Source organism: Leuresthes tenuis, unplaced genomic scaffold (genome assembly GCF_036924035.1).
Source record: "Leuresthes tenuis unplaced genomic scaffold, fLeuTen1.0.hap1 SCAF_23, whole genome shotgun sequence".
NCBI lineage: Eukaryota > Metazoa > Chordata > Actinopteri > Atheriniformes > Atherinopsidae > Leuresthes > Leuresthes tenuis.
In genome coordinates, this window is record NW_027325377.1 from 20,274,067 (window position 1) to 20,299,498 (window position 25,432).

General features: G+C 40.4%; 3 protein-coding genes across 4 annotated transcripts; 1 reads left to right on the forward strand and 2 right to left on the reverse strand.

Moving 5' to 3' along the window:
* Positions 1–12: 12 nt before the first annotated feature.
* On the reverse strand, positions 13–9,480 carry smo (smoothened, frizzled class receptor). Of its 2 annotated transcripts, XR_011909958.1 has the most exons (13): positions 8,715–9,480; positions 6,805–7,004; positions 6,412–6,621; positions 5,944–6,116; positions 5,627–5,846; positions 5,387–5,510; positions 5,142–5,234; positions 4,635–4,743; positions 3,987–4,172; positions 3,551–3,699; positions 2,900–3,034; positions 1,832–2,576; positions 13–1,682 (listed from the first exon to the last, which is right to left on the reverse strand). XR_011909958.1 is itself a non-coding variant. In XM_072377483.1 (12 exons), exons 1-12 carry the CDS (start codon positions 8,974–8,976, stop codon positions 1,954–1,956), a joined length of 2,484 nt encoding a protein of 827 aa, XP_072233584.1. In that variant the 5' UTR covers positions 8,977–9,480; the 3' UTR covers positions 13–1,953. The 2 variants fall into 2 exon arrangements, 1 of the variants encoding a protein (XP_072233584.1); XM_072377483.1 differs by having other exon boundaries at positions 13–2,576.
* Positions 9,481–11,837: 2,357 nt separating this feature from the next.
* On the reverse strand, positions 11,838–17,254 carry tspan33a (tetraspanin 33a). Its single transcript, XM_072377664.1, has 8 exons — positions 16,896–17,254; positions 15,235–15,292; positions 14,564–14,691; positions 14,213–14,287; positions 13,227–13,322; positions 12,977–13,105; positions 12,723–12,884; positions 11,838–12,604 (listed from the first exon to the last, which is right to left on the reverse strand). The coding sequence occupies exons 1-8, from the start codon at positions 16,995–16,997 to the stop codon at positions 12,503–12,505; spliced, it is 852 nt and encodes a 283-aa protein (XP_072233765.1). The 5' UTR covers positions 16,998–17,254; the 3' UTR covers positions 11,838–12,502.
* A 689-nt stretch (positions 17,255–17,943) lies between these two features.
* On the forward strand, positions 17,944–24,320 carry LOC140283004 (uncharacterized). The gene is made up of 8 exons (XM_072377622.1): positions 17,944–18,019; positions 18,241–18,443; positions 19,014–19,124; positions 19,256–19,351; positions 19,633–19,743; positions 21,070–21,187; positions 21,289–21,507; positions 22,611–24,320. The coding sequence occupies exons 1-8, from the start codon at positions 18,001–18,003 to the stop codon at positions 23,627–23,629; spliced, it is 1,896 nt and encodes a 631-aa protein (XP_072233723.1). The 5' UTR covers positions 17,944–18,000; the 3' UTR covers positions 23,630–24,320.
* Positions 24,321–25,432: the final 1,112 nt, after the last annotated feature.

Below are 25,432 nucleotides of genomic sequence, written 5' to 3' on the forward strand. Positions count from 1 at the left end.
TTTGGAAAAACGGTAGCTTTGCCCCTAGTGGGTAAATGGTGGTACTGCAATCCAATCCAACAGGAAGTGTTGCCGTAACCTTGTGACATTACGGCTGAACAACACAAAAATGTGGGATTACTTTTATTTACATGAGAAGAAAACCAACAAAAAAAGAGCACAGCTGCACAATAAAAGTGACAGTATTTTTTTCGACAATTGGGAGACAAGCAACATCGTAGATCTTCTGACAGCACACAAGAAAACAGAAATAGTTACTTTATTAAGGCATAAAAAGTAATCTTCATTTAATATCTTAATAGTCCTTAAACATATGGTTTTACGGTGGACATAAGCTATGCAATATTTTTGTGATCAAACTTTCCAGAGCGTGGAAGCAAATAACATAAATAATCATCTCGTACACATCCGACACAAATTAGCTAGACTTATTTAACAAGAAAGCAATATAACACGGTTTACTTCAGCATTATGTCTCTGCAGTGAGTGTAAATTGATATGAAAACACTACAATGACATCAGGATTACAGGACAAATACAGTGACAGATTTATTTGAACAAAACAGTTGACTCTTCCCTTTTTATTTACCAACTCTGCAAAGAAATGACACAATTTGTAAATTTCTAAAAACAATAACCATATTGTTAAATTTGTATACAGTTACAGTTAAACAGTTATATACAGCACTCACTTTTAGACATAAAAGTGATAGATTTTGGGGTAAGTATGACTCCTAAGCCTATTGTGATACAGAAAAATACATGATCCAAAAGCTTCTTTTTTTTAACTGGACTGAAGAAGAAAGACACACATGAAGCCCAGTTTAGTCTGAGTATTTACAACAAGATCAGAGATAGGACAGCTAAAGAAATAGCCCTTTTTTTAAATGTACAAGGAGGAAAAGAAGAACATTTCAGTTTGATGCAACATCACTGCTAAGCAAAAAATAAAAAGAGCTGATTTATTGCACCAGGCAACAGAGAGAATAGAAATGGTTAGCATGTACTTTAGCACAATAACTGCTAAGGTATACAGGAGCAGATCAGTAAAATTGAGTTAGTATTTATTTGAAAAAGTAAGGAAAGTAAGGACAATTTCAGTAAATTTGGGTACTTCAGTTTAAAACTGAAGTAAATAAACACAGTGTGAAGATGTGAACTATATCCTTCTCACATCTGTCTGTCAGTCCAACTACTTAGTGATTATTTCTGTGATTTTAATATATAAAGGTACTAATGGTTAGTACCTAAAGTTAACTGTTGATAATTAGTGACACATTTTTAGTGGGACAGGAGAAAGATAAAGTTTTACATTAACTAGATTATAATACAAGAGAAGCCTCTGGCTGCGCAGTCATTTGTTAAGAGACAGCTTTCTCTTTGGAAAGTTGAAATACAAATGTGAATGTGAAGAATATGACTGATTTTAAAATGACTTTCTAAAAGGACCAAAATCCCCATATGTCCTCTCTGTAAACATCAGGAGCCAGTTGATTGGGTTCAAAAGCACAGGGTCAAGTCTGAGCCCGTTGTGTCAATATACTGCGAGCAGCAGGTTTCAGCTGACGCCACTTGTTAAATGTGTTGAGCTTCCAGGATAAAGATATCTGTGTTGTTTCAAGCCATGCACAGTTTAGCTGCCTCATCTGTTTTGTCATCATGGAGTTGCCTTTGAAATTTTACTGGATACACAATTGTGGTAAAAGTACAACAGGTATAAAAAAATATTTTTTCATTAACTTATTCACAACATTTTTTTTTTCCATTTCATCCCTTACATTTTTCTTAAAAATAAGAACACAATGAAAATGACAAGAAGTGAAAAACTGACCAACTTCGTCTCATCTTAACGCCATAAGGAATTCGATGCACTTTAGTAAAAATCCGTGAAAGTATCCAGCACTTCTACTAGCTTACTGTGTGCACCATAAACAGTATGTTGGAGTGATTGTTTTAGAAGTCTGAATCTGCATCCATAAGCTCCGCCTCCATTAAATTGGTCCTGGAGTGGATAGGTCCATAGCTGGTCCTTCGTCCTGCTGGTACCCGTGCCACGTGAGCCATTCTCTCTGACAGCCCGTCAGCGAGAGCCATCTCTCCAGGGTAGAGTGAAGACCCAGGGGGCTGCCAGCTGGAGGCTGAGGGGCGGCAGCGTGGCCCGAGACCCAGATTCTCTGGGTGATCAACTTGGGTCAGGAGGTTAGAGTGCAGGCTATTGCTATACCTGTTCTGGCTGCCATTGTAATGAATGTAGGGACACTTCTCTTCGCAGGACAGACGGTGGGAGGGTGGGAAGTCTGGGCAAGACCCTGGCAGGACTTCCTCCTCAATATTTTGCGGCTGCCTCTGCTGTTCACGCAGATTAGCAACCAGGCTTGGGTGGCAAGGAAGTTTGGGTAGCCGGGGGACTGAGCTGCGGCCAAACTCACGCTGGCGATACATCTGGTGATCCACCACCTCCTCGACTGGACGCACCTCCTTTCTCCTCTTCTTCTTCTTCTTTTTCCTCTTTAGCATCTCAGGTGAAATTTCAGCCTCCACCATCCACAGCCTGTTTCTCTCCTCTGGAGGTGGCACTGTTGAGAAAAACCATTTAACAATTAACCAGACGAGTGAAAAGATTAAATGTGAAATAAAGACTCCATGAAATGAGCTAAAATGACATGAAGGAAATGAGTGATGACAGAACAGGCGACTTTAAATTTTCTGCACAGTCATTGCAGTGAGTTTAAGTCAGAGTCACTTTTCATTTCATCTGAAGGCACACAACAGCGTGACATTACACTTTAATTGTATTTTTTTGTACATTGGTTTATTGTACATCAATGGAGGCAAGCAAAAGCAGTATTTTAAACATGACTTCCATGTTAATGGGGCTCATATGGCCACAAGATCTCACCTGGTGTACCAGTGGGAGTGACAGAAATGTCCTGAGGCAGGATGGCACCTCGTCTGGCCACCATCTTGGTCACATGCTGAGCCCATGCTGATGACATGTCATTGGATGGCTCGTTTAGGTCAAAATTGATTCCGGCTATGACAGAGAGAAGACAGTTCACAAAGTTCACAAAGTACTTTTGATTGCTTTCTCTGAGTGCCTCAATGATACGAAGACACAATGGCCTAAATAAGCATGGTAGCCACAGCAACATCACAGGTTACATGAATACTCTGAAAGACTAAACTGAAAAAATCTCAGTCAGAACAGCTTTGTATCAAAGTCACTGCTTCCTCTAACAAAACTAAAAAAAAAAACATACAAAATATGTTTCTATGGCTATGGGGCTGAATAGGTACCTTCATAAAGCTATTATGCAAACAGTGATCAGATCAACATGAGGTATGATCGCCACTAAACAAATGTGCCAATAAAACGTTTACAGTTGCACTCATTTGCCACAAGATGGGGGTGTCCAAAGCAGAAAAGGCTATCACTGTTCCATGTCAACATTCAGGCTAACTTTCTTACCTCATGATACATTATCCGTTCAACCCCACTTAGAAGTAGTGACCACAATTATTTCTTGTGATTTTTCTTTTTAATACTCACCCACTGGTCCATCATGGGATACAGTGTGCATGCTAAAGGACAGCTCCTTCTCCGGATCCTTGTGGAGCTCCTTCCTCAGCGCAAATGCCTTTGCAATCATCTTGCTCTTCTTTATCCTTTTGGGTTCATTGTCACTGCGGCCAATGATCCTGGGGAAAGGGACAAAGGGAGAGACACCACTGCTAACAGCTGCAGATATGCTGAATGTTCAGGGATACGCCAAAACTTGAAGCGTTTTATGATGGTGATCAGCATACATCCACCAATAACAAAGATAGGTTAAATAACCCTGTGCAACACCTGCATAATCACACATTTACCTCCAGCGGCTAGACTTTGAAACTAAAATGTACAAGCAGAAGTCACACAAAGCAAAAAAAAAAACCTGTACATTTTACTTTGAAGAATGTATCAGTTTTACTTGATGCCTGCTTACTTGCACCATGTGCGTTTCCAGATAAGAATGGTGGCTTTGGTCCAGACCCAGGTGCTCATCGCGATTCCAGTCCCAAACATGGAGAAAAGGTTAATCTTCTCTACCATCAGGCTGGGACGGTTCTTAATGGTGCATTCTGGGATAGGCTTGTTGGTCTGGGAGGCAATTGTCACGTTGGCTTCACACCTGTTGGAAATATCACAGAGATGATCAGTCCATAATTTTAACAGACTGCACGTGCCACATGACTAAGAGGCATTCAACTGCTTGGCCTGTAGTATAGGAAAGTCATTTAGACGTTAGGGTGGGAGAAGGTGGTTTACATTTTTGAGGTTCAATTAATTCCAATCCAGCCAGAGTCAACAGTGTGGAGAAACAGGGCCTCATTCACTTGATGTATGCTGAGCTGTTAGGCAGCGGTTTGGTGTCTCAGAAGCATCAGTTTGAAAAGTGCTGGATGAAAGTGGTGAACCTGAAGAGCACTGAATTCTAAAGTTGTTTTGGAGCAAGCAGGTGTAAATAACCTTACTCTGCTATATAGCAGAAAGAAAATACAGAATAATAGTCTGAAGAGTGGGCTTGTTTTTCTGTACACAAACGTTAAGCCTAAATCTATCTAAGAGCTCAGATAAGATCATGGAAACTTACAGCACATATTCTCTGAAGCTCCTCTCCCACTCGGCCTGGTTAAAGAAGTCATAAAAGTGGCAGCCAAAGGTGATGAAAACAAAGCCAAAGGCGAGGAATCCGAATATACCTAATATCAGGAGGCAAAACAACACATTGCATTTGAGAAATTAGACGCTTCCTCCAAAATTAATGCAGGGCTGTGAAAGATTATAAGAGTAGAAGAGTAAAGCTTGTAATAAATAGAGGCATTATTTTTCTTCCTAATTTTCTTTCATAGGAATAACCAAGATATATGAACTCAAGGAGACAGAACACATTCTGTGCATTTGCCTTAATAAACAGGAAACTCATGGGTGGTCATATCATATGGTGCCATTAGTGATGTTTACATTCTTTGTTCATTTTGCCAACAGCTACAGGCAAAACAAGTTGATTTAAATGACAAACAGTTAAGCCCACGTTTCAACTCTGACTCAGGTAAGATATAGCAAGAAAGGGAACTGGAAAACAGGTGAAAAATCTTACCAAGTCTCAGCATTGTCTCGTTGATCTTGCTGGCTGCTTTTTCACTCAACAGTCCTGGGTGGTTGCTCTTGATGGAAAATAATGTCATAACACCTTAAAGAAAAGACAAAATGTACTAAGTTCAGTTCACACTTTGACAGGAAACTTATCTGGCATTATATTAAAAAAGTTATATTTTGATACAAGTTTAAATTTGAGCAATTTGAGCTCAGTGAACTGTGTTGCTGATAGAAGTGTGAACTCACCCCGAATGAGGAAGTAGCCACCTACAACGAGCACCACTCCAATAGGTGCCAGCACAAACCCAGCGCGGTACCTGTAGTTCTTGTAGCCGACAAAACAAATTCCACTTACTGAGTCCCCATCCACCTTTGGAGCACCAGATATAAGAGACACCAGAGAAGAGGCAAAGTGATTAGCTTCAGTGGGTGGGGCATATTCTTTCATTCTCAAAGTATGGGATATTTCAAAAGCATCATTCACACCTCAGCAATAGCTAAGATAGCCACAGTAAGGACAAAGGGGATGGACCAGGTAACCATGTGGAAGTAGGAGGTTCGACCGGACAGAGGTTGTTGAGTAGTACCCAGGGCTTTGAAGGACGTGTGCCAGGCATAAGTCAGCATGACAAACCAAATCACACCTGACATCAGAGAGTAGTAGACAATAATGAAGATCGTGACACATGACAGCGTTTCTGAGGACCTGCAGAGAACAAAGCAACAAAAGAGGCGACTGGTTATGGTTTCATGCTCTCCCTCTGTTGATGTTACCAAACACAAGACTGAGGCTTTACACTTACGAGGGCTCCCCGAGTCGCATAGTGTTGTCACTCTTGCACACAATCTCTTTGCGCGCTCCGTCCAGGAACTGTGCCAGCCAGCCGATACTGCCCACAAAGAAGCAGGCATTGATATAGAAGAGAATGACAGCCGGGTACCGGTTGGAGTTTTTCCAGTCAGCAAGGAATGTGGCCTTAAAAAAAGTGACGTGAATGTTATTACTGTGCATGAGCATGATCATATCAATCTAGAAAAGGGTGAATTGTCTGTAAAGGCCAACGCCCTTTCACTTATTTTTTTAACTGACACATATCAGTTCAACATTTTCGTTCCAGTGCCTATGCTTCATGTACCAATCAAGTTTTAGAAAGACTGTCTCAGTAGTTTTTGCTTAGTATGAATGGCAGAATGACAAACGATATCAAATACACAGTTTGTCCTTGGCTCTTATCTTAGTGGAGGTATTTTGGGTGTTCTGTATATCTCACCAGGGTGAAGAAGGTGCAGAGGAGGGTAATGGTGCCAAAGTAAGCGATGTAGGCGTGCATGTCACCGTGCTCCTCTTCAGTAAATAAAGGGTTGTCACACTGGATACCACAACCCTCCACATCCTTGTACCAACTGGACTGAATGTCCGTCTTCACCAGGGGTGCTTCACATTGGCCCGACGTGTTGAACTTTAACTTCTGCACCTCATTCTGCACACAAAAGACACAATGTAAGAGAATTCTAAGCTTGTGGACAGTAATGCATCATTTACATAGAAAATGTTTGGAAAGCCCACCTCAACCTAACGGGCTAAGATTTGTCCGAGATCTTGTTGGAAACAGACAAAGTAAAGACAAGATTCTCCTCAGACGTAAACAAACAGTGAAGCATACCGAACAGCCCACAGGGAATTTTTCACATTTGAGGAAGTTGGGCCAGCCTCTCTCCTGATCCACGATGCTACATGGCCGACGTGTCGCCTGACACAAGCTCTGGCTGGGCAGCTCAACTCGGCCATTCTCACATTTGGGCATGTAGATGGCGCAGAGTAACGGCTGGATGACAGACCAACAGCGAGGAGCATTCCGCAAACCTTAGACATTAAAACGGTATTAAAACACATGTTAACATAATGGTTTTAACTTTACAGACTTTAAATAAATACATAACAAGATCAATCAAAATAATTTTTATCAGGTAGAGGTATCAATTAAAAAAACCTAGAGGGCACAAATACATATAAAGGGAAAATATGTAAGAAGAGAAAATGGACACACCTGTTTAATAATAAATTATCTAGTTGCTTCATAGTAACTGATGTTACTATGACTACTGATGACTTACTACTGTTGCAAAAGCGATCTGCATATTAACTGACGATAAGAACAACTTTTAGTGACTTCCATATTTCTGGCCCGCTGCCATTTTCATTTTAAGATCATTTTATCCATTTCGCTTAATTTTTTTGTGGATTCATGAAGATCCCTGTTGTGATACATCAGGATCTGATTCACTCAAAGACAGGTCACAGTGATGGAGAAACTGCTCATATCCTTCATTCATGTTAAAGTACACAATATTATTAGAAGTTCTGCATTGAGGAAGTAACTTATCTGTACTTTAAAAAGTATGAAGAATGGTCATGAAACTTAAAAGTACAAGATACAGAAAAAGATCCCATTATATACCAAGTCCTTACATTATAATCAGCCAGTAAAAGCAGGGTTTTCCACTTACAGGCTGAGGTGGGCTCATTTAGAACAATTTTGTATCCACATGACACCAATAACTTTGTCATTAAATAAATAGATTAATTATTAATTTAAATGACTAACTTTTTAAGATTTGGAAAAACAGTGACAAATGCACTGTTGAGTGCTCTTAACATTGAACACAACAATGAACAGAAATGGTTAAAAGATCCATCAGATAATCACGTGGATGTTGGATGATTTTAGTAAAGGTTTAAATTCATATCCAAATTTGTTGTGTTTTGTGGCCTAAAATTTTCATTTAGAAGCAACAAAGGACTAATATAGCCCCCTTCTTAGTGAAACAGAAGAAGAAAGTGACATAAGAGAAAAACATAAATGAAAAAATCTAATTCAAGAGTTGCTATTTTCCCCTCTTAGATGTTGATCACTCGAAATACATGACATGAGACTCCTGTGAGCATCTGTGAGGCTGTAGCCTGCGTCAGACAGGTTAATAATGAGGTCTAACCAATGTGAGTGTCTTCTTGCAGAATATCTAAAAACCTTCTATCAATGGAGACCTGTATTGTTTCCTCTCTTACACCTTTAAATGATCCCTTTTGTTACATTTATTGGCTTTTAACCCTTCACTTCCTGAGGCTCTCTTCAAATATCTGCTCCCCTGAGTACTTGAGATCACATCACAGGCCATTATCACACCAATTATCCCCTTATTACACTAGAACGGTGCACAATTAAACACGATAATATGTAAGTTTGATGAATCTGTTCATATTGTTTTCTTTATTTGTTGAACACTTTGAACCATTTTGCATTCTTGTATTCTAAAACAAAAGTTTTTTCTTATACCAGTTCTCTAGTGCGATTACTCTATGAAATAAAGAAATATGTATTTATTACTAAATCATTACCCCCTTTAACCTGCAAATAAATCGTGTTCATGTTTATAATAATTGAGCGTGGGTTTACAGAACAGGGCCTTGCTTCTGTTTTCTTATTTTCATCATAACCCCTTCGTTCCCAGAGGTACAGGGTATGAAATGTGACACAGCATCCTCAGATCTTTCCCTTATCCCATCAAATCTTACCAGACCACATGGCCAGCTTCTCAAAAGCCTCTTCTTGGGTGCTGGAGTCCTCGGCCAGAATGAGAGAAGTGTGTGTATACGGCAACGGCGATCCCAAACATGTGTTGTATTTAAGTGCTTCGCAAGTTGTGGTTTTCTTGCAGTTATCATCAAATATCGTCCCGTTTGGAGGAAACATCGCCCCGCTGTCCGAGAGCCAGGCAGCCCAGACGCAAAGCATCCCGTAAAATCCAACAATGGGGCTCCAACCCTCGGAAGACATCTTGAGGGGGAGATTCAGCTGTGTAAAAGAAGATTACTGTGTTCTTGAAGCCTCAGTGATTAAATTTCTCACTAATCCAGGAATGGGTGTTTTCTTCATTGGATTCAGAATAAGTTTCCAAGCGCGGCATGTTTAGGTAAAGTTGCAGGACGATTAGAAGTTTTCTCGCAGTGCGCCCAAACTTATTTTCATTCTGCACTTCACGACCGATCCCTGCATGATCGTTCTGAAATCCTTCATTATCCACACAGCAAAACTCTCGAAAAGTGTCCTCAGGTAGAGAAAAGGCGGAAGATAAACGTAAAACCATATAAAGTACTCATTTGAAGAGTTTAGGCAGGGAGAAAGTTGCAGCTCGCTTCGCCCTCCCCCCACTTCCAAAAAAACTTGAAAAAGTCTGGATCTCTGTAATAGGATCTCTGGCTCACATGCACCACCCCTTCTTCACATTTTTTATACAAGCAGGGAAATAAGAAGAGAGACGATCCTCTATCTGTGTACATGTCCCATGTCGTGATTTTCTTCCTGGTGGATGGTCTCTGAGTGTTTTTGTGTTCATGTGAGTTGCTGCTGGATGTCGGATTGTTTTTTGTCTTTGGTATGCACATGGTGGGGGAGAGCCAGAGCAACAAAACCTCCCTTCCCATCCCCCCTCTGCAAGTGGAAGAATGTGCCTTATGGCAGAGCTTCTCAAAGTTTCTCATCTCAAGACCCCCCAAAAACAACACAGAGCTCCATCTGACAGGTTTACTCTGGTGTGGGAAGGTTTTTATATCTAGTTTGCGCTGAATGGTGCACCTGAATGATCTTGCTCTGCAGTAGAAGAATGTTAAGATTAAATGTTTGTATTTTTATGGACCCATAAGAAACTCAGGTGGCCCTTAGACTTTCTGAGAACCACTGGTCTACAGAAGAAATTCCCAGAAGGGGCTGTAAAAGGCGTATAAATAGCATGACCGCATCAAGACCCTAAACTTGTGTCTAAAGATGTAGCTGTGCTGCAACCTTCATTTAGTCGATTATAAGTTTTTCATTATCTGCTAGTAAAGATTTTTAATTAAAGAAATAATGATGGGCTATATATAAACCAAAAATTAAAGCATTGAACAATTTGGGAATTTGGGAATTTGCTAATGTCCAGGCAATTTTTATCCTGTTGTGGGGCCACCTCTAATTGAACCTCAACTTTCGTTTACATGGCTTGATATTGGGCAAGTTGGCTTTGATAAGATGCAGAATTCATAGCTGAATCAGTCCTTGAAGCGATGACACCACCTTCAACGACAACATCTAAAACATGCCTCTCCTGAAAAGGCACGGGGGTGGTTGAATTTACAAAAGACCACAATGTAGCCAATCAGTGTTAGAACTCTGTGCACAATGTTCAGGTGGCCTCATCTACACTGATGGTGTTTATAGGTATGCGGTGGAGGATAAACCCACTTTACCTCCTCTCTGCACTGGAATGTAACCATCTGTTAGGCATTACATAAGACTTAATAGTGAGCAAACTATACATCAGAGATACAGTCAAACAAATGTAGATGTAAAATCCATCTTTCAGAAATGTTGTATTATTGGTCCTTTGCTGAGGATAGGGGAAGTTGGAATGTCTCAGCCATTATTAATACGCATTTGTATTTTTTTATTTGGGGTGAGTGAGAAAATGTCAGTACATTGCATGAATATCTGTGTGGGAAGCAAGGGGTGAGGGTTACAGTTAATAACTCAAAACCACATGAAATTAGTTTCCTTTGGGACCCTCATAATAGCCTGAGTTTCCTCTCTCCTGGTTAAGGTGGCTGCAAAAATCTACAGCTAAGATAAAAGGCAAATGTCAACAAACAAAAGTGACTCAATTCAGCTTCTTTATGGGACATTGAATAAACATGGATGACCAGTAAAAACACAGTTCTAACAGGACAAATTTCCACTGTGGTGTCACTGCATGTTTTGGAGGGTGCGCTTCTAGTTTTTGTGCTCCTGCTGATTCTTTGCTTCTTGCCTGGTGTTCCGAGAGTAAATCTAGGATAAATCTGCTCTGACCTGTTAGTGTGCGAGCGTGTGTGCGTGTGTCTGGGCCTCCTTAAAACTCACAGCAACATGGCTGCCTGAGTGAGTCAGAAGCTAAAAAAAAACAGGGACCACACACAGAGGGGCTAGAGCCCAGACCTACACTCACACACACACAAAGTCATTAAAACATGTTAAATCTCATTCACCACAATGAAAGAGTCCCACAGAGACGCATTCTGACACTTTTTCATGACTTTCTCTTTTTAAACGACAACATACCACTTGTTTGTCCCATCATTTTGGTAATCTAGTAGATTCTGGTTTGTGCTTGTTCTGGTGCAGTGTGGAGGAGGAGTAGCACTACAGCTGTAAACTAGCACACAAATGTCATGTTTAGATTAAGGACTTGCGTCACACATACAGGACTGTTTCTGCTACCAAAGATTACAAGCATCAGGTTTCAGGCTGAGAGGCTTTTCACTCGCCAGGCAAAGAAACGGAGTGGCGATGAGAAGCTGTGTTACTTGGGTTAGGGTTGTACTTCTTCACAGTTACAGAGATTTGGTCAAAGCGTCCATTCGTAATAAGTAAAATGATAACTCTTTCAGTTTAATAAAAAACTTTGATTCTGACACTTCCAGCTGTGAATGAGGTATGCGTCTCGTCCTTTTTCCCGCCGACAGAGAACTCAGCCACATCGGCAAGTCTATTCTACAACACTAGACATTCGCACAACTGTTTTCGTGTGTTACACAAGAAAAAAAAAGAAGAATGTAAGAGGTAAAAGCAGTGTGGATTTAAATGACGCAACAAGATGTTGCTCCTGACAAACGTATGTACAGAACAGTGTGTGTGACCTCAGTGGTCTGGCAAACATTTATTTGTAATGGCAGCCTATTAAAACACACACCCCACAAAATCCAGCGGTCTGTTGCTGCAGTGTAGGGGGTAATGACATCATGTGTAGTAGGAGGTCGTGGCAGGACATGTCACGAAATGCCCCTGAGTTTTCTGTTACTTTGTTATATTTCCTTAAGTGTTGTGGTGTTTGGATTGTGTCCAGCGCTGTTGCTTGTTTAGCACCCCAGGGTCAACAAAGCTGATCAAACTGCATAATGTTCAATTCATTTTGTAACAGAGATAAAGGCAGAGTTGGGGCCCAGAGCAAACACCAAAATATGAAAGTGCTGAAACATGACTTACAAGTTTTAAAAAATGCTTTCATGAGATAGAAGTTTAAACAAAATGTATGTTCAAAATACAGTTCCCTTTTCAGTTAGTAACATTTCATTATAAAATACAGTGCAGAATTTATTTGTGGCATCTATGACAGCAAATTAATGATAAAAAAATAAAAAAGGAAAACAATTGTCCAGAAGGTGGCAGCAGACTTTTATATCCCCATCAGAACACTTTGTCTGTTCTGTCCATGTGCCTTCATCAACAGTCTTAATACCAAATGCATTGAAGTCTGTTGAAATGCTGCTGTTAATCAGAATCTGGTCTTGGATCATCTCCACGGGTCCGTGCGGTGCTTAAGGTTGTAGTTCTGCAGCTCAATCTGGTCTTTGATCTGATTGATTAAAATCTGGGATAAAAGCATACCAACCAGCTGCAAAAGAGAAACACAAAAGAGGAATGAACATCTGGCTGCAACAGTTGGCCTCTTTTCACCAGATATGGCATAATATGAGTTTGAGTGGTAATGCTTGGTTTGCACCACGCGGTACCTGTGGTATTGCCAGTCCCAGTGCAAAGCCACCCAGTAGGAACAGATTGCTGTGGATCCAATCAGCCAGTTTGTCTATGCAGCCATTGGTGTGGATATGGTTCCCAGCTTCGAGGTACTCTAATTCTTGCATGCCATGACCACACATGGTGTTGATCACCTTCTGCACACAAAAAAAAAAAAACAGTAAAAGTAAATCACACTGATAAACAGCAAAAACAAACCACAACTTTATCAGTTTCGCAGGAAGTCGACCTGGTCTTTGGATATAAGGCAACAGGAGAAGGGAACAGAGCAGCGTTCTCTGCTCGGGTTGGTCGTGCTGCAGTTGAAGTATATGTTCTGGGACCAGTCGGTGTACGTCACAGCACCACAGCAGTCAAACTAGGAAGATTAGAATACATGTGTGATAAAAAACATGTTGTTAATGCGACTATCATTCTGGCACTTGGGAAGAAAATGATGATCTGTGTGGAATGATGATCTGCATTTGGATGAAACTTACATCTTTCTGGCCAAAGTCAATAAGATTCTGCAGATCAATATCATCTCTGTAGTGGACGATGGCATCATTGATGATCTCTGTTACTTTATGTCTTGCCTTTAAAGAGTAGAAACAATAATAATAATAATAATATTTCTAAATTGACAAATTCAAAATCTTCTAAACAAAAGGCATTTTGTTTTATAACAGATTTGTTTAAGAGATGGTTCCCAAGCTTTCACAAGAAAGGAATTTAATCATCTTCGTGTCTCCATCTAAGACTCAGCAATTGCTTATTTCTCACTTGAATATTCTGAACATCCATGGAATTCAAAACACAATATGCAATTAAACAGCCGTCACTGAATGTTTTATCATATCTGGAATTAATTTGGTCCTACATTAAATAATGACATGGCCTCAAATTGAAAAATAAACTTTTCAAAAGCATTTTGACTGAAAGTTTTTCCCAAAACGAGTACTTTAAATTCCTTGAAACATATGCAGTATAACTTATTGCCGATATATAACTGAGAGATAATATATTAGTTCTGTAAGTTAGTCCCCCTCGTGTTTGTGAACATCTTTAGGATATCATGGACGTTCACTGAAAATTTTAACCCAAACATTTTTGAAGGTTCCATGAACTTAGAAGGACTCTTTTATATTGATCCACCTCAAGAAAATCCATATGATAAACTGGGAAGGATTGAAAAAGTCGATGAGGACAAATCCAGCTAAAGTTAACCAGAAAGAGAGAGTCAAAGGCCAACTTTAGTAATCTATTTAAAATCATATTGATATAATTTTAAAGACAAACATTTAATTAATAATTTTGAAAAAACAACAACACCAAGTTAAAAATGTGAAAAAAACAAGAAAGGAAACCAGCAGAAGAAAGCAAAAATCACATCACTGCCACTGTTTGATCTATAAAAACACATTTTAAACCAGTTCTCACATAAATTCATGCTTACAATATGCTGGTGATTATATTATTTGATTACCTTATCTGAAAATACGAATCCAAGGATACCAGCAGCAAGCTGCAGTATGAAGATCCCTGTCAGAGAGATACAAAACTGGGCAGGGAGGAGAGAAGGTTCAATGTAGCAGCATCATTAGCCTGTTTTACAGAGCAGAGGCTATACTGGTGCTAATTAGCTCCATCACTGAAGAAAACCTAAGAACATGGCAAAGCTCTACAATGCAGAGACAACACAAAACACAATCTAAGCACTGTTTCCATAATCTTGTACTTCAGAGGGTAAATATGAACTAGCTCCACAATTTCTTGCACTGTTGTAGGAAAAGACTAATTACAATACTTTAATTTGGCTGTTGAAAATAAAACTTACCGTCTGAAGGAGGCAGATGTTCTCTCGTAGGGAACCCACGCAGCCACAGAAGGTTATGATGAACATAAGGACCCCCACAGCCATCAGAATCATGGCAGGGTCCACTGACAGATATGCCAGAGCCGTCTCTGAAGCAGAGAAGAAAGAACATGTTCAAATACCAGCGTGGAAAGACTTGTCCGTTTTATTCCTCGCAAACAGAGACAGGACAGCAACTTCCTTTCATTTGAGTGGCAGCTATTGAGAAAAAGTAAATCGACTGGTAGCTAGATAACTGCCAACTACCCTGTCAATCAGCTCACACCAAGATTTTGCTTTAGCTTCATAAATCATATACTGTGTGCCCGGTGGAGTCATGAATAAAACTATTTTGGTTATCAGAATGCTTATCAACCAAATACATGTAAATCAGTTTACCTTCAAATATCTTTCGACACGGAGAGATAAATAAACAAAGAAGGGAACTAAATATAATCTAAAAAAACTGTTTTAACAAGTCATGAAATTAATCTTCACACCTTACAATTTTTCATTTCTCAAGTATGATAATAACAATAAAAGACACAGGACAGTCCTTTGCTTTTTATTGTGTTTGGTAGGACAGCATTAGTAGTGAATCCTTACAAAAGCAATCAGTCTGCCTCCCAGTGTCTTTTAGAAAAATCATTTACCTGCATGCTTCGTCATGCGGGCGTACACGCCGACTGCTACAAACACCATGGAGATTATCTGAGCAGAACATGGGGAAAAAATACTTCATGAATGTTGCAAATGAGACAAATTAAGTGGGTATGATGCACTTCAGAGGAGCTGAAGAACCTTTTTATTTTTTCTATGTTCCTACTTGTCTAGGGAGTGGCATTATTCACCAAAACACTTCATCAAGATAACAAGAGAGATGTGCATAAAAGATTCATGAGTCATAGGCACTGCTTTACAGACGGAAAAGGGTAAAATATTGTGAAAATGCACCCTGCGTCCAGTGTCAAACTACAGGACCACAAGATTCACCGCCATGAAGAAGCTGTTGAATGAGGTCTTTTGTGTGCTCTGCTTCGATTCAACTACATTAACCTGACTGCAATCTGTACCTTTCCCTTTAAAAATAAAGACTCTTTCACCCAGCTCTCCTCTCCCAGAGTCTCAATAGAATAATAGGGAGGCCACAGAAACACACTACCCATCCTGAATGAAGTGGATCCAGTTACCAAAGACCTCGTGATTTGGAAGGGAAAAGCTAGATTTGTCTCCCTTCTTTTGTAAAGATAAGTTTTACAATGAATAAACTAGATGTGACACCTGAAGCAAACAGGTGGCTTTCATTTATCAGTATTTTCTTTTTTTTTGTTCACAGGAGTCAGTAAGTCTCATGAAATGTGACAATCTTGTGAAATGTTATGTTAGAGCCTAAACTGAGTGGTTAATAATCACCAGAACTTAGTCACCAGGATTATAATGAAACAATGAGCAATCTTAACTAGAAAAGAAATCCAAGGATGCCGTAATAAACATTAGAGAGATATACACAGCCCATTGTTGCCAGAGGCAGTTGAAATGACAATAACACATTCCACAAGGCAGAGCTTCAAGTTTTTACACAGCCTTATCCTGTTTGTACATGGCCGCAAGTCACAAATACAGGTATGCTTTCAGACGCCGCTGGACAAAAATTCAGAAAACAGAATAGCTTTACAATATTCAAGGAGCATTTTTTGCTCAACTAGACCCATAAAATAGTTAAATCTCAGCATGTCTAATCTGCAACAACAAATCAGCTCTGAGAATGTTGAAAGAAATCTCCTTTTGTTGGTCACCCGACCCTGAAACCCACTTATTAGAACTATGCTCTGTTGTCAGCTCACTGCTGAGCCTTTCTTACTTTCAGCTGTTTGTTTTTTTAAAAGAATGATTAACGAGTTATGGAGAACGATCAATGGTAATGGTGAGGCTAGGTAACAGTGCAATTATTTGTTTGAGCTTAAATGTATCAGTTATAATGAAATCTGCCACACTGTCTGTTTTTCTGAACATATGCAGACATTTCCCTCTCCTGTTTCATTGCCCTCTGACAACACTAACGTTAGAAAGCAACTAAAACAAACAAAGAAGTGGGTGCTTGCTGTAAATAGTCACAATAAGAGGAAGTTATGCCTGACATGGTTGGAATAACTGAAACTGAAGAATGCTTCTTTTAAAACTACTGTGAAAGTGCACTTAAAACAAGGTGACTCCCTCCGCCATGAAACATTTGATTCACTTACATACAGAGGTTAGAAAAGAAAACGCGTAGATTAATTTCAGCTGTTAAATTTAGCAGCTCAAGACCACTCACCCAGAATAAAAAATTAAAAATGAACAGCAGGTACTTCACAACTGGACTAACAAATGTGAAATCGTGGTCATGTCCAGGTGCGAGTCTCCGTCTTCCTCCCATGGCGACAAAGACCTACAGTACCTTATCTAAGTTTACGCACAAAATGAACCGAAAGCTGAAAATACGTGTTCCCACAAGTCAGAGTCATCAGCATCCTCACGATGAGAAGCCGATTTATTTTATTAGCCAGGGCATTATCTGCTGCCACAGTGAACACCGACTGGGTGTGTAAAAAAGAAAAAAAAAGAAAGGTGTTAGCTTTTAGTCTCCGGTCCTCACAGATGATCATATGATACAACCTGCAGCAGAGGCCCCTCACTCCAACACGGTCTCATGATTTACTAACTGTTTGTGCCCAAACAGTTTGCTGCTTCATTTAGTCAGAAATCAGTATGTTTGTCAAAGATCCTAATATAATTAAAGTAAGCTTTAATTTTTAGTTTTACTTCCACGAGAGGTATTGGTTCTTTTTTCTCATTATTTTGTACCCGTGTAAAAAGCAAATATGTATTTACCAAATAATAGTGTGAGAAATCAGCAAAGAAAACCAACCAATTACAAAAACAAATACGTGTACATTTATTTAAACATGTATATGGCCAGACAATTTCTCACAGCAATCAGGTTATACCGTCAATAAAAAAATAAGTACCAAATTACAGATAAGCTGTTTAGAAAATGACCAAAGACAAGTTTAATACACTATCTGGTTCCAAATATGCAATAGGTACAAATTAATTGGCTTAAGGGTAAAAAGCCTTCGAATAGAATGCTGCAAAAAGAGTGACACGTGTTCGTAATTTTCTGACCTGCCAGAAATGCCTATTTTCCAGTATCCACACCAAACTATTTACGTGTGGATACATCGTTTGCCTTTCTCCTTTTCTCATTCGACTAATATCTTTGTCAGACCTTAAAATAAAGGTCCAACTTTATTTTGAAGGAAAGCGCAAGTGGCGCGGCTCTTTCATAACATCCGGATTTACCGGAAGTACTTTAAGGGTTCGATGAGAAAATGTAAATTTGGGAATTAGTTCCTTGTGGAGTCCTACTAACAACGAATATGGCGTGGAGTAGCAAGGGTTTGTGCGATTGTTATTTTATATAATCAACAGTTGGCTTTTTTTAAATGAACAATAACAACTCTTAACGACTCAAATGAAGTGAAATGCTCACGTTAGCTAAAATCTGTGTTGAGTGGGGAACTGGGCTTGTTAACAGGTCTCCTGCACATGGTTGTCTGCAGTAATAAATCTGCTGCATTCATTTATAGTAAAATACTAGTCTCTCGTATCGTCCTCAGGCTCCCTTCTTCCTCCAGCCTCTTTACAACTGCTCGTCCCTCCAGTGAGGCTCATGTCTGCCTTCATGTGGCAAGTGGTGCAGCGGCACAGTGTGAGGCAGTATGACAAGCTGCTGGACTTCGTCAGTTTGGTAACGGAGATCGTTCCTGAGCTTCTGAGCCCCTGTCAGAAGGCTCAGCTCATTCTGGGTCTGAGAGCAAGGGTGAGGAGTAACACACACCTATGGATTACCATGACCTGGAAGACTGAGAAACTACACTCACAGACAGTATTGACACTTCTAAAAAAAAAAAAAGAAAAGAAAGAAAAGTCAGATGTAGTCTTACAATATTAAGAGCTTTGAAAGAGTGATAAATGTTCCCCTAGAGCTGCATGTTAAGTTTGCCACATTGTTTCTCTTCAACGCTGGAATTGGAATTGAACTATATCTTAAACATTACTATAGTCCTCGATAAGAATCTTTCCAGGATTGACACTTTTTATTGAATGAGCTTTTTGAATGAGTTCTGGGTGAAGTTTCGTTCACATATTTTATGCCAGCATTGATGGGAATCTTTAAAATTTCCACAAAAAAAAACCAAATTATTATCTGGAAGATTTACATTATGTCAGAATTTCCTTGGTGAAGCATGAGTACATTTGTTCCTCATTTTTCTTCTCACTTTCTTTGCACAGGTGACTTAATAGCAGTTGTTTTGTTCAGTCTCTACTGTTCTCTGTTGTGTTTCGTGTTCTTTTGACTCCCCCACGTCGCATCTTTGCTGTCTCGCAGCTGGTTCTGGAGCTGTGTCGTGGCGATGGTATCTCAAACCTGAAGACCATCCAGAGCCACCTGGATAAATTCCACACCTGCAGCGCTGAACTAAGTGCCAGTGACCAGATGGTGGGATATTAAAAAAATACAAAAAATCCACAACACAACTGATATGAATCAGTACAGAACCATTTGTAATCTATAAAACTGAAATGCAAAATACTTAAAGCTCCTAAACTACTGTGTCGACTGTTTGACAGGACAGTGCTGACGTACTGAAGGCCTCTTACGTCAACTTTGCCAACCTGGTGCAGAACATTCTGAATATTCCTTTTGAGAAGGAGCTCTTCTTCCAAGTGAGTCTTCTTTGCTGAAATGTCATATAGACCAGTAAACAAATGTCTTCATAGCTAAGAAGAAAAGATAATGATTCAGTTTACTTCATGAAGGAAGTAGAAGGGTAGAGTACACATCGTCTGCCAACTTCCTCTTTTGGCCACCGGCATTAATAAAATTAGGTTGTGCTTTTTGCCTGCTCTTCCTTGATGAAGGAATTTAGGTGTTGTCTGGGCAGAGTGAAGAGTGGTTGAAAATTCTGACGGTTTACCAACCGTGTAACATTAAACTTCGTCTGTAGGAAGTTTTCCCGGAGAACTACGGCTCTGCCTACAACCAAAGGATCCAGCAGCTTGTGTCTCTGTTCCTGTCCAGACTGGAACAGCTGCTGCCTGTACCGGACCTGCAACAGGTAATCCAGGTGGTCACACATATGAGAACCTAATTGCTTGATGAGAACCAGTACTGTTCTCCACATGTACTGTTATGTGTACAGAAGTTGCTGTTGAACAGATAAAGTCCCCCTCTGCTAAAGGCAAACTTTTTATCCTCATTAGTGTGTTTCTAAGATGTTTTGTATGTGTATCACAAACCAAATGAGCCATCAGCACTGGGTTAGGATTTCTGCTCTGACTCTACAGAGCTGTGCACTTAGCCTCAAAAAGGCAGATAGCCTGATTATTATACGATTATTTGGAGGAACCTGCGCCAACCAATCCTCACTGCAAGCTGGACGGGGCTCAAGAAAGTTGTAGGAGAAGCTAAGGGTGTGCTTTGATGGCAGGTATGACATGTTCTATGACATGTTCTGGCATGAAATCAGATCCTTCATGTCTTATCCAAAGATGTTCAACTACAGCAGAAGTGGTTTTAGCTTACTTTGAGACATTGCAGTGTCCAGACAGGACATGTCTGCAGTCTTCATTTTTCAGAGAGTCCCATCAACAGCTTGATTTTGGAACTAAACTATTTATAAAGTGTGACGCTGTTCCATTTACTTGAGAGACATCACAAGTATGCGCAGGCATGTCAGATAAGTCTGTCTCTTTTCATGTGTTTTTTTCTCAAGACGCTGAGGGAGAGAGCCCTCTGCTGGCTGAGATCCCTCACTGTGGCCGTTGGTTCAGGCTGACTGGGGCAAAGTTAGCCAGAGCAGTGTCTTCCCCTGGGTGAGACAACTGTAGCACAGACAGTGGCTCCTCAATCTGTTGCTCTCGAATTTGGCCTAAAAAAACTGCTGAGTTTGCCTCTGGACCTACTAAAAAGACTAATCTTTTTTTTTCTTTATCCACTTTTCGCTGGCTGTATTTCCTCAGGAAAACACACTGTTTGTGGTACATGATTCAAAAACCCTACAGGGAAGCAGGCTTTTCTTTGGGAGGTGGCAGTACACCATCTCGGTCTCCTCACACAGCCTGGGTCTCTCTTCACGGGGGAGAAAGTTAGTGATACTAAGGTGTCTCTTTAAAAAGGAGCTAAGTGCAAGCGGATACTGCATCTTATGTGAAAAGCCCATGATTCTGGTGCTCAGTGAGTGAGAGTTGGCTGCCAGGATCATTAGTTTATTGCCTTTTGTTCTATACAATATGAGCATAGCAGAGTGAGTTTTGCAGAGTCGGTTGTTTTCCATGTTGAACTAAGCGGCTGCTTCCCTTTTTTCTGCTGTTTAATGTGAGACATCTGAGGGGAGAACTAGATGACCAGCCTGCATGCTCATGGTCTGTTCTTTCTGCCTCAGACGACAGCTTGGCTCACTGAAACATCTGCGTCAGAAGAGTTTGGACAATACCTGTCTAACCCATTTGCCCTGAAGACTCTCCTGCATCATCACAGAGAGTTGAAGACTCTCAGCTCAGGTTTGTACAGGGATCCATTTTCTCTTTTCTTACTAAGTGGACTAAGTATGTGTCACAAATTTACCACAGTGGGCAAAATATTAAACTTTCCTCTATTACAGTTCAGTTGAACAGTGAGGAGGACATCATTTTGTCCACACTGGCCCTCCCCACTCAAACTGGAGCTGAGAGATACACCGAGCTCTTCTCCAACACTGATGATGAGGATGATGAAGAATTTGACCGAGATGAAGGGAAACTGTCACCGGAGGACTTGGAAGAAGATTCAAGTCAAAGCTTGGATGATGCCTCGGATGACTGGGTGCTGAAAAAGAAATCAGGTCAGTCACAGACGCGGCCCGTGTAAAACAGATATGAAATTGAATGAGGCATGCAACAAATTCTGTCAGCAGCAAATTACAAAGCGCTGTCCCTGAACAGAAATCATCAAAAATATGTTTTAACTCCAGTTGAATCGCTAAAAGAAAAAAAAGAAACATTTTAAGCACATTTACTCTGATAATCTATGAGAATTTTAATATCAGGCAGCCAAAAACCCATCTGCCATCACCTTTTCCAAATTACTGTTACCCTAAATATTTAATTGTCAGTATCCATAATTTGTCATGTTGAGCACATTGAAAACCTGCTAAATGTAATTTTCCACAGCTGACATGTCTTCCCACTTTTTCACAAGCACCTGTAAAGTGGACAGTCTTCTCCGTTCATGTGACATGGACATATAATGTCAGGGACTGACGATGACAGCAGGCGCACAGATCCATCTGTCCGTGGAGGACAACCCACTGACAAATACATCTGCTGTCCTTGTTCAGACATGATACAGATCATACAGTAATGATGATTAGGAAGAAGTGGTAGAACTTGCCATGTTTTTTTAACCACTTACCTCACTGATCAACATTTGTCTCCAAGTATATCACTTCTTAAAGTACAATTTTGTCCTGTGAGCACCCGACCAGCATTCCAGTCCTTTACAGACGGGGCTTGGGTCACATCGGGTTCCGTGGCTGCTCAGTCAGCTGCTGCGCAGGCACACTGATTGTCCCCCTCCCCTGTTTTGTCAGAATCTGCTTGACTCAGATGGACTTGTGGTAGCATCTCCCTGGTACTAGGCTTTCTAGTTTCTGCCTCATAATGTATGACAAGAATTGACATGCTACTGCATTCACTCTGCTTATTGTCTAAATTAGATTTTTTATTGGTAAAATAGCAGCCACTCCTCTTCTTATGCCGCTTTTCTACACCTGTTCATTCCTACATGTCAACCTGCATCAGCCACACTGTGCACTATCACTATTCATTGGGATTTATAAAGGAAATGTGTGCTGGATGAGCAGTGCAGTATTTTATACATGAGGCCCAAACATTTGACTTTAAACTGTAAGTCTTACCTCACTTATTTACTTTATGCTGTTTTCAGGTCCTCTGCCTCACTTATTCGTCTGTCCTCAGTGTTCATTCACACATCGTATAAAGACAAAGGTCCGAGAACACATTCAGAGTGAGCACCGCATGAGAGCTCCCATTCAGAAAAGGAAATCCGTGATAAAGGCGAAAAGGAAGACTCAGCAAAAAAGTCAAGACTTGAAGGCTGAAAAAATTAAACATAAATTCAACTCAGAGAGGCCGAGGAGATGCAAAGTGAAGGTTGGCACTGAAAAAAAGTCGGACAGCAAGCAGAAGGAAAAGACAAAACGACGGAGACGTAAAGAGCCAACGGGAGAAGACAAACGGTTTCTGACCACACGACCTGTGAGCAAAAACTTCAACGAAGAAGAAACAAAATGCCCGACTTGTGAGAAAGTCTTTGAACATCCCAATCAGCTGAAGACCCACATTAAGCTCCACAGCTTTCCATACCGCTGCAGCCAGTGTGAGAAGGGATTCACCAGCCAGTCGGGATATTATCAGCACCTGAGAATTCACAAAAGAGGTCGAAGGTTCATCTGCAAACAGTGCAACAAAGGATTCCTTTGCAGTTATTCGCTCAAGCAGCATGAACGCTTGCACGACGGCCCTACCAACTTGTGCAACATATGTGGGAAAAACTTCAGCAAGAATGGGATTATAAGACACATGCAGATGCACAGTGGCGAGAGGAATTACCTGTGCACCACCTGCGGGAAGTCGTTTTTATCCTCGGGGGAGCTGCTGCTGCACAATAGGTCTCACACAGGCGAGATGCCGTACACCTGCGTCCACTGCGGGAAGGGTTTCTCCAGCAAGAGTCACCTGAACGTGCACACGCGCTCGCACACAGGAGAGCGTCCCTATCTCTGCTCAGAATGCCCCAAACGTTTCCTCACCCTGAACTGCCTGAAGAGGCACACGCTCAGCCACAACGGAGTGAAACCTTTTAAGTGTCCCAACTGTGAGAGAGAATTTTCCCAGCAGGGGAATCTGAAAAGACACATGACAATTCACAAACCCATCACATAATGTGTTATTTTCATCGCTGGGAATCTTCGGAGAAGAATCTGGTTGATTTAAAACTCTGAAATGCTTTTGAAGTTTTTGTAAACTTTCTCTATGTAGAGTGGAGCTTGTGATTGCGTCGCTAATAGCAGTGAGTGCTTGGGTTTCTTCATTTTAGCCTCTCTTGTACAGCTCAGCAGTATTTAACAATTCTTTTTTTAGGCTATTGTTTTATGTCTTTTCATTGTGTTTCCTAAAGTGATGCATTTTAAATTGGCCTTAGAATCCTAACTGCAGCCTCACTTTTGAGTTGCACATGAAGACTCATCTTACCTTGTCTGGTCCGGTCTCAGAAATAAATCTGTCTCAGAGAGAAAAATGTAGTCCTTTCATCTGTAGATGCCCTTTCTTTTTGAAGTTGAAAAGAAGAGGCTTCTCATAATTAAGAAAATCCGCTTCGCATTTAAGTCTTTGGTATAATTTCAGTGTTAAATAAGAAAACAAATGAACGGTTCATGTTGGGTGACTAATAACTCCAGCTGAGATGACATGGACCACTTTTAATCAGATTAGTATCAGTAAGATCAGACCGATCCGATCAGGGTACACTTGAATAATTGGATGGATTGATATATTCTGATTGGAATTAATGTGTTCTTTCTGCACATGTTCAAACCAGATGGAAGTAATGGGAGTCAATGACTCTGAGGTGTTGAAAAATAAAGTGTTAAAGTGTTAAACTAAATTTTGGTGGTGCACATTGTTTTTGTTGGGCATCTTGAGTAAACATATTTCCAGGGCTCCATGTCTGAGCAGTAAATTCAGTGAGGAAAACTGAGTTTAGTCGACATATTCCTGGATGGGACACAGAGTGAACTGAGCTGCTAAAGCTCCACTCAGGAATAAATTCAGAAAAATAATATTTTCCTGAGATTAGCAGCAGGGCCTACTTTTTACACGATGAGTTGAGTCAAGTTTCATTCTGATTAAATGCTTTGGAGCATGGAAATTCAACTTCTCATATATTTGTTCAGTGTCCATGTATGCAGTGAGTTTGGCTCTCTGAGCAGAATGATTTCAGTCAGTTTTAGGAAATATTTGTCCATGTGAACATAACTTGACTAAGTCTATCATCTGATATTCACACATTTTATCTGATATAAAATGTACTAAACTTATTCAATGGTCCTGAACCTGAACTTTTATCAAAAACCTGTTGGTTTTGTCTAAAGTCAGATTGATCTGATAAATCCATAATTTGCTAAGTGGAGCTATCCCAGCTGTCATTAGGCGAGAGGCGGGGTAAACCCTGGACAGGTTGCCAGTCCGTGGTCCATTACAGGGCCACACAGAGACAAACAACCATCCGCGCTCCCACTCACTCTTAGGGACAATTTAGATACCCTGGGGTGCAAATATGAGTAGAAGTGTTCCGTTTCATTAATTTACTTCACACTTAGCAGTGCGGTTTCTGAACACACTTCACGTGAGAATGAGCAATCGTGTTGCTTAGTTTTTAACCACATCAGATCTGTCTCATCTGCTGTTTTCTGCACTCTCAGCTGCACCTTTTACAATTCAACTTGTGGAAAGCTCCGATACTCATATCATTGACGTATTAAAATTGTCAATGATATACTGTATACAAAGATTTTTGTGGTTTTCATTACTTGAATTAGATTATAAACATACAAGTTTCCTAATCCTACATCTTCCGACCGGCAGGCGTCAGTAGGGGTGTGGGAAACTGCACTGGGACGACTTTGGTCTAATACTAATGCAAAGAAAAACACAGCTGTAGGAAATGCAATTTATTTGCAATTTTTT

What these genes read in the sequence shown, in the direction of transcription:
- smo (XM_072377483.1), bottom strand. Translation starts at nt 8,976, where the DNA reads ATGTCTTCCGAGGGTTGGAGCCCCATTGTTGGATTTTACGGGATGCTT. An exon ending in ATGCGACTCGGGGAGCCCTC is followed by an intron (nt 5,847 to 5,943) that starts GTAAGTGTAAAG and finishes TGTTCTCTGCAG; the next exon opens with GTCCTCAGAAACGCTGTCAT. An exon ending in CACTCCCACTGGTACACCAG is followed by an intron (nt 2,577 to 2,899) that starts GTGAGATCTTGT and finishes TTTTCTCAACAG; the next exon opens with TGCCACCTCCAGAGGAGAGA.
- LOC140283004 (XM_072377622.1), top strand. An exon ending in AGAAGGAGCTCTTCTTCCAA is followed by an intron (nt 19,352 to 19,632) that starts GTGAGTCTTCTT and finishes CTTCGTCTGTAG; the next exon opens with GAAGTTTTCCCGGAGAACTA. An exon ending in GTTGAAGACTCTCAGCTCAG is followed by an intron (nt 21,188 to 21,288) that starts GTTTGTACAGGG and finishes CCTCTATTACAG; the next exon opens with TTCAGTTGAACAGTGAGGAG.
- tspan33a (XM_072377664.1), bottom strand. Translation starts at nt 16,997, where the DNA reads ATGGGAGGAAGACGGAGACTCGCACCTGGACATGACCACGATTTCACA. An exon ending in ACATCTGCCTCCTTCAGACG is followed by an intron (nt 14,288 to 14,563) that starts GTAAGTTTTATT and finishes CTCCCTGCCCAG; the next exon opens with TTTTGTATCTCTCTGACAGG. An exon ending in TTGACTTTGGCCAGAAAGAT is followed by an intron (nt 13,106 to 13,226) that starts GTAAGTTTCATC and finishes TAATCTTCCTAG; the next exon opens with TTTGACTGCTGTGGTGCTGT.